Raw genomic sequence first — 8437 nt, forward strand, 5'->3', positions numbered from 1 at the left:
TAAGAAGAGCAGTCTATTCATGAAACTGTAATCCCTCATCCCTGGAACCATTCTCACAAATCTCTTCTGTACTCTCTCGAAAGTTTTCATGTCCGTCAAGTGTGATGCCCAGAATTGGACACAGCATTCCAGCTGGGCTGAACTAATGTTATATATAGGTTTGACATTACTTCCCGGTTTTTGTATTCTTTCCCTCTATTTATAAAGCTGAGGTCCCCATATGCTTTATTAACTGCTTTGGTAATCTGTCCTGCCACCTTCAAAGATTTGCAGAATATCCCAGGACTCTCTGTTCTTGCACCCCTCTTGATTTATACCATTTAGCTTGTATTGTCTCGCCTCATTCTTCATACCAAAATACAACACTTCACACTCTTCTGCATTGCATTTCATCTGTAATGTGCAACATTCCCAGTAGGCTACACTGCTGTGCGGCAACCCAAAAGTCCCTGTGTAGGCCACACAAGTTGGCTCCTTTAAGTTACTGCTTGTGCTCGGCATTGCAAAATAATTTAAAGGGCCCATGCATTTAAATAAATTATTTATGTACTCCAAAAAAAGGGAATGTTGGTCATGTGTCCACCCATTGCACTAGCCTCTGCATGTACTCTTGCAGTCTATTACTAGCTTCCTTACTGTTTATTACACATCCAAGTTTGTCATCTACAAACTTCAAAATTGTGCCTGTACCTGCCATCCATCCCCTAAGTTGTTCCGACAAAGGTGGGAGGAATGCACTTTCTTTCTCTAGTTCCACTTCTCCACAGGTCACAACATATATAAAAATGTGTACTCAGTTACTGATGCGGACAATTATATACTCTATCTATTTTAGTTTCAGAATAAAATCCACCGACCAGATTTCTTTAATAAACAAAAGTATTAATTTATTATAAAAAAGACTTGGTCAATAAAGATGCAAAGCTTTAACACAGTTTGAAATATGACATTAAATATATATATTCCCTTCTAAATACCCAACACACACACACACACACCCTACCCGACCACCCCCCCCCCCCCCCCCGTTTAAAGGAAAAACAAAGATACTTTGGCCAAAGTACTTGTTAATTCTTGAAGAAAAAGGTTAAGATATGTTACGTTCCAGATGGCATATAGTCTGGCGTCCGAGTACACGTAGACGGGTCACTGGGATCTTTTCAGAATCAGTTCATTCGGGAGATGTCAAGAGGAAGTTTTCCAAAAGCTTCTTAGGAAAAATGTGGCATTAGGCATTACAGCTATCACACACTCGATTTTTTTTTTGCAGGGTTCCTCAGAGGTGGAGAAAAGATGAGCTGGGTGCTTCTTTCCACAGGCTACAAATCCCACTTACTCAAAACAGTGTTCAAAAATGAAACCCACTCTCGAGCACCATAAATCTTGACATGTCACTTCTCTTGTAAACAACTCCCATAGTCAGAAGGCATCTGTTGTTTACTTAGCTGAAGACATGTGACATCCAGTAAATGTTTTTAAACATAGTCCTTCCAGAGACCCTTTAAAAAAAAAACACATCCATGGAATCCCTTCAGTCTCAAATGAATCCACCTCCACAATTCTAAAACACAAGTCCTCAAAAAATATTTAAAAATGGAAGCACTTTCATAAAGTCCAAGTCATTAATGTATGATCAAAAACAGCAGTGTTCCTAGTACTGAACCCTGGGGAACAGCCATTCATCACAGCTCTGTTTTCCATCCTTTAGCCAATTCAGTATCTATGCTGCTACTGCCCTTTTATCCCATGAGCTTCAGTTTTGCCAATAAGCTTTTTGAAAGTCCATATATACATCAACTGCACTGCCCTAATCCACCCTCTCTGTTTACCTCTTCAAAAAACTCACTCAAGTTCGTCAAACATGAATACAAAAGCAAAATACTGCAGCTGCTGGAAAACTGAAAATCTTTCAATTAGGCACTTTACAGCCCTCTAGACTCAACACAGAGTGCAACAATTTCCGACCGTAATCTCTGCCCCCATTGTGATTCCTTTCATTTACATGTTTTGACCTTAATCTTGTTTTTGCTTTTGGACAGCAGTTGCTGATTATTCTGCCATTCACACCTCCTCTGGACACATCTTTTGTTTTTTCACTTGTCCCATTACTACTCCTTTTGGTTCTGCCTCACCAACTCTTTGATCATCTAATGTCTCCCATCTTCTACTCTATCATAGATCTTCCCTTCTGTTCTTTTTCCCACCCTCTCATATCTGACCGACTTGAAACTTATGGCATTTCTAACTTTTCCCAGTTCTGATGAAAGGTCATCGACCTGAAATGTTAACTCGGTTTCTCTCTCCACAGATGCTGCCAGACCTGCTGAGGATTTCCAGCATTTTCTGTTTTTATTTTAGTCAAACATGCTTTTCCCTCAACAAATCCATGTTAGCTCTCTTTTATTAGTGCATATTTGTCCAAAAGGCTGTTAATTTTCTCCTGGATTAGTGTTTCTAAAAAAATCCACTACCACCAACTTTAAACTGACTGGCAGGTTTATTTGTCTCTCCTTTTTTTGAACAAGGGTGCAACATTTGCAATCCTCCAGTCCTCTGGCACCAGGCCTGTATCTAAGGAGGATTGGAAGGTTGTGGCCAACACCGCCACAATTTTTACCCTTACTCCCTTCAGCAACCTAGGATGCATCCCATCTGGACTGGGTGACTTACCCAATTTAAGTACTGCCAGCCTTTCCAATACCTCCTCTTGATCTATTTTTATCTCATGAAGTGTCCCGTCAACCTCATTTATGAAGAGAAAGACAGAAGGAAGAGACTTGAATTTCTACGCCTTATGACCTCAGGGCACCGCAAAGCACTTACAGCCAATGAAGTACTTTCGAAGTGTAGCCACTGTTGTAATGTAGGAAATGTTAATTGATGGTGAAATGCACTAGCGTTTCTAAAAATCTAGACATTTGTATCTGCAAAATTATTCACAATATCTTACCTGGTGCTGGAGGGTTTGTTGTCATTTCTGTTGAACATCCAAACTCTAAAGAAAAGAACAAATTGTAAACTAATTACAAGGGATAGAAATTGTAGACTGAGTGATAGCTGGGAGGGAAAATGTGCAAACAATTGCAATGAAGCCCCATCCCTCACAAAATCAATCACAGAAGATGCTGAAAGCAAAAGTCTGGCAGAGAATTTAAGCCGTGGCTCTGAGTCAACACTTCTGCATTGTCTCAATTACTCTGATAGCAAATTTTTCAACTTGACTTAAATTTTTGCTTGCAAAGATTTGAGACCCAAGCATTAAAACTGGCAGTGCATACAGGGTATAAGCTTCAGCACTGGTACTTCATATTGATTTTTTTGGACTGATAACAGAATTTGAAATGCAGCTGGAGTGCTTACATGCCAATAACTCTTCCAATACTACAGATGTCCTGGCCATGCATCCAGATGATCTCTGGCACTAATATGCCTCAGTTGGTCAATCTTAATTCAGTGCAGTCATTTTACTGGCTCTGCAGCATTTTGACATCCCAGCTTGTCAAGCCAAGCTTGAATATCTGCAGATTCAAGCTTTATAAAACACTGAATTGCAACAGGTAACACAATGAGTTTCATCAAAACTATCACTTGTTTTTATCCAATTATAGCTTGGATGCAATTAATAATCAAGGTGCTAAAATAAATGTGCATTTATATAGTGCCCTTCACCACCTCAGGATGTCTCAAAGCACTTAATGCCAATTAGTGTAGACACCGTAGTAATACAGGAAATATAGTTGCCAATTTGCGCACAGCAAGTTCCCATAACCAGACTATTTGTGTTACTGATTTTGGTTGAGGAATAGCTTTTGACCAGGACATCAGGGAGAACTCCCATGCTCTTCATTGACGTACGGCTGTGGAATCTTTTACATCTTAATTTTAAGTAGACACAAGAAACCTAAGGGACCTCAATACCTTTCCACTTTCACATCTTTGTACCACCAGCAACAGCAACAAAGATGAACTTATTCAAGTGCATGTTCACCTGCACTGCAGACTCAGATTTAGCTGCTTCCAGGAAAACCAAGAATAGCTATTACATTCGGAGTGTCACAGGCTCACTGCATTGTGGCCCGACATCAGGACATAGAGCAGCATCAAGGCATCAACACAAAGATAAAAGCTGATGTTGCGTTTAGTCCTGTGCTTGCTTTCAATGGTCCGAATTAGTATCAATAACTTTTTCCCATTTAAATGGGGTAATAATTCCTGGCCAGGTATATTGTTACATGTTTTCAATCTAAACAGCACCCAACTCCACTTATTACACACAAACATAAGACACAGAGGTCATTCATTATTCCGCAACCCAGAAAAATAAGACACATTAAGAGGAGCAAATGGAAAGTCAGTCCAGCCTTCTCATCCAATTTAACCACATGGTCCTTTAAGCACAAAGGACAATATACTATTTGTCAAACCACTTTCCAATTTTGTCCATTATCTTTGCAATTCAGATTTGCAGTTCCTAACTTTTGGGATAATTCTAGAAACAGCGATACAGACAAATTAGAAGGCAAGGAGGCAATGTCCCTTGGGTTTCGTCACAGTAATTACACAAGTAGGGAAGCCAAGCTGGTATCTGGATGGAGCCACCAACGTGAATTGCTAAAATGTTAAGAAGGTGTTTGTCCTAGACATATGACTCCAAAATGCAAGTTAGGGCATTTGAGAATGGTTACCAGGGTGCAAGGTACTTTAATAGAAGTAGACAACACTCTGTTTACCAAGCTAAGCAATATGCCAGATGGAAAGCCAAGAACCATAGGATTGCAAGCCAGAAGTCTAGCTTGTGAAGCTCCAGGTTTGAATGAAGTTGAGCAGATCCAAACTGAATTGTACAGTAAACTAAACTTGGAGAGACCATACATCTAAAGACTGGTTCCTGAATTCCTAATATTTTAAAGATATCAACAAGAACAGATAGGATAGATAGGGAGAAACTATTTCCACTGGTTGGGGAGTCTAGGACTGGGGGCATAGTCTAAAGTTTAGAGCCAGGCTTTTCAGGATGATATTAGGAAACACTTCCACATACAAAGAGTAGTAGAGGTTTGGAACTCTCTTCTGCTAATAGCAATTGATGTGAGATCAATTGTTCATTTTAAATTTGAGACTGAAAGATTTTTGTCAAGCAAAGTTTTTAAAGAGATTGGGGCAAAGGCAGGTACATGGAGTTAGGTTGCTGATCAGGCAGGATCTCATTTGAATGGCAGATCAGGCTCAAGGGGCTAAATGGCCTCCCCTGTTCCTATGTTCTTATAAGCTCATTGTTTGTAAATTGAGCTTTGAGATAAGCCACTTGGACCAGGCAGCTGGTGTACAAAGGTGGCAATCTACATTCGGTTATTAAAAGTTGGTAATGTTGGAATGGGCTATATTAATGTAAAGTATTGCCTTTAATTCTATCATTTTACTTCTGTTTCTTGTAGAGAAAGGGTACGCTACAGCTTCAAGCAGACTTTTTAAAAATTCATTCTTGGGATATGAGCATCACAAGCAAGGCCAGCATTTATTGCCCATCCCCATTTCTCCAAGGTGGTGGTGTTGGGCTGCCTATGGTAGCACTGCACTGTGTGGTGAAAGTACTCCCACAGTGCAGTTGGATAGGGAGTTCCAAGTCAGGATGGTATGTGAATCACAGAATTTTAACACAGAAGGAGGCCTTTCGGCCAGTCATCTCTGTGCTGGCTCTCTGTAAGAGAAATTTGCCTATTGTCACTCCGACTTCTTCCCATACCCCTGCACATTCTTCCTTTTCAAATAACAATCCAATTCCCTCTTGAATGCCTCGATTGAACCAGCCTCTACCACACTCGCAAGTAGTGCATTACAGATCCTAACCATTCGCTGTGTGAAATGGACGATAGCAGCACCAGCTGCCCTCGTCCTTCTAGGCTGTAGAGATCATAGGTTTGGGATGTACTGTCAAAGAAGCCTTGGTGATAATTTGTGAAAGCAGATGCATTCAGCTCAAGTGATTGATTTGTGAGATCAAGAAGTCATACACATTCTCACCAAGAGTCTATCTATGGCACAGCATGTCACTGCACAATTCACATTTTATACAGGTTAGCCAGCAAACATAACCTGCAGGACACATAAAAGCAGTTACGTCAGTTCCGAAGGGTCACTGACCCGAAACGTTAACTCTGTTTCTCTTTCCACAGATGCTGCCAGACCTGCTGAGTGGTTCTAACATTTCTTGCTTTTATTAAAGCAGTTACTTTCCCTGAGCCTCCCTCAATAACTATCAGTGTGCAGTCCTAACTGACAGGAAACAAACAGCAACACTTTATTCTCACCAACGAGTGGTAGAAAAATGAATTTTATTTAAAAAAAGGAAATTAAATCGCAAATTGAACTTGCAACAGAATCCGCCCCTTACAACTGGCAAATGATCGAGAAAACAAGTGATTTAAAAGAAACATACATGCGCAAAAATAAAACTTATAAGACTGACCCATGATGGAGCTGGGACAATAGTGCCAGGCCCTCCTGTCACTCAGTTCAGGCGAAACAGCACCTGCTGCGCAAGGATTGTCCTTCGCTTCCGGGACCGATGACGTCACAACGCATGCGAGGGAGACGTCAAGACGCGCATGGGGGGGGAAGTGGTAACGGATGACGTCACCGAGCACAAGGGGGCGGGGAGACAATTGATAATCACAGCGCGCGCAAAGGGCGGGGTTTGCTGCTCGCTCGAGGACAGGCCTGCGTCCAACCCGAGGGGCAAATAACGATTCGGTTAAACCGGCAGCTAAGCAGGGCCTCCCAGTTACATGTACCGTCTGACTTTAGAGGACCTACCGAGCGACTCCTATTCTCTCCTTCTCCGCTGCTGCTGCCTCCACCTCCTCTGCTGCTCTCTTACTATTTATCTCCTCTTATTCGGCGAAAGATGAGTTAAAAAAAAAATCTTACGACCAGGCGGACTGCCAGTCGGGCAGCCGCTTTGACGCATGCGCGCGGCCGTCCCCTCCCCTCCGGCGCGCCAAGTGTCTTTGACGCATGAGCGCGTTCTGCCCTGAGAGCGTGCACGGACGTCATCGTCGTCGATAATAAAAGCAAAATAGTGCAGATGTTGGAAATCTGAAATAAAAACAGAAAGTGGTGGAAATACTCAGCCGGTCTGGCAGCATCTGTGGGGAGAGAAGCAGAGTTAACGTTTCTGTGACATTGACTGTGGTTTGTCTCCTGCATTGCTCAAACAGTAGAGTCCAGATTAATATTTAATTCCTGGAGACTCCAGGGTAATTCTGGAAGGTTGGTAACACTATGAGAGTCAATGAAAAAAATCAGATTGCAGCTCCTATTCTCCATGAGATTCAGCAACAAAGAAGTTTCACGATAACATTTCACATCCCGCCCCCAGTGTCTCTTCCCTTTCCAGCCAATACCACTCTGCACTTGCGCCAAGCAACCAAGCCTCGGCCACAATGAAAACAGAAAGTGCTAGAAATAGGTCTGGCAGCATCTGTGGAAAGAGAAGCAGAGTTAATGTTTCAGGTCTATGAACTTTAATTAGAAGGTCTACCGTGCTAATAGTTACATGATACAATGTTAATGGAGTTGTTGGATAATCATAGCAATCAATCTCTATCAATTAATCTACAACAGACCCACACATGACATGAAGAAAACCCCATTGGTAGAGAGCCTTCGGAACCATAGGTCCAATGTCACCACCTCGGCATACTATACGCATCACATGTCATACAGTCATTTACGACATAGAAGGAGGCTCATTGAGTCCATGCCGGCTCTACGCAGAGCAATCCAGACTGGCCTGCTCAATCATCGTAGCCCTGGAATTTTATTTCCTTCCAGTGCCTATTCAATTTCCTTTTGAAATTATTGATTGTCTCCGCTTCCACCACCCCCTTGGGCAGCAAGATCCAGGTCATTACCTTTCCCTGTGTAAAAAGGTTCTTCCTCACATTCCTCTGTATCTCTTGCCCAAAACTGTTAATCTGTGTCCCCCAGTCCTTGTATCACCAGTTAATGGTATCACTTTTTCCTTGTCTAACTTATCTAAGCCTGTCATAATCGTGTACACCTCTATCAAATCTCCCCTCAATCTCCTTTGCTCCAGGGAGAACAGCCCCAGTTTTTCCAACCTAACCTTGTAACTAAAATCCCCTATCCCTGGAACCATTCTGGTAAATCTCCTCTGCACCCTCTCAAGGACCCTCACATCCTTCCTAAAGTGTGGTGGCCAGAACCGGACACAATACTCTAATTGGGGCCTAACCAGAGCTTTATAAAGGTTCAGCATAACTTCCCTGCTTTTGTACTCCATGCTTCTATTTATGAAGCCCAAGATCCCATATGCTTTAGTAACCACTCAATATGTCCTGCCACCTTCAAAGATTGATGCGCATGCACCCTAGGTCCCTCTGTTCCTGCACACTCTTTAGAACTGCACCATTAA

General features: G+C 42.1%; 1 protein-coding gene across 8 annotated transcripts in view; it reads right to left on the minus strand.

The window, feature by feature from the left end:
• The window catches only part of inip (ints3 and nabp interacting protein), an 82709-nt gene extending 75716 nt beyond the window's left edge, over positions 1-6993 (minus strand). For 3 of the 8 annotated variants that reach the window (XM_068030668.1, XM_068030671.1, XM_068030670.1), the window contains exons 1-2: positions 6814-6993; positions 2951-2995 (exon numbers count right to left, since the gene is read on the minus strand). In XM_068030668.1, coding sequence (XP_067886769.1) covers positions 2951-2975 — 25 coding nt within the window. In that variant the 5' untranslated portion in view covers positions 2976-2995; positions 6814-6993. Of the gene's footprint in view, positions 1-2950; positions 2996-6466; positions 6748-6813 lie in introns of those variants that run through there. The other 5 variants (XM_068030664.1, XM_068030663.1, XM_068030665.1 and 2 more) reach the window with 3 other exon arrangements.
• Positions 6994-8437: the final 1444 nt, after the last annotated feature.

Source organism: Heterodontus francisci, chromosome 4, assembly GCF_036365525.1.
Source record: "Heterodontus francisci isolate sHetFra1 chromosome 4, sHetFra1.hap1, whole genome shotgun sequence".
Classification (NCBI taxonomy): Eukaryota; Metazoa; Chordata; class Chondrichthyes; order Heterodontiformes; family Heterodontidae; genus Heterodontus; species Heterodontus francisci.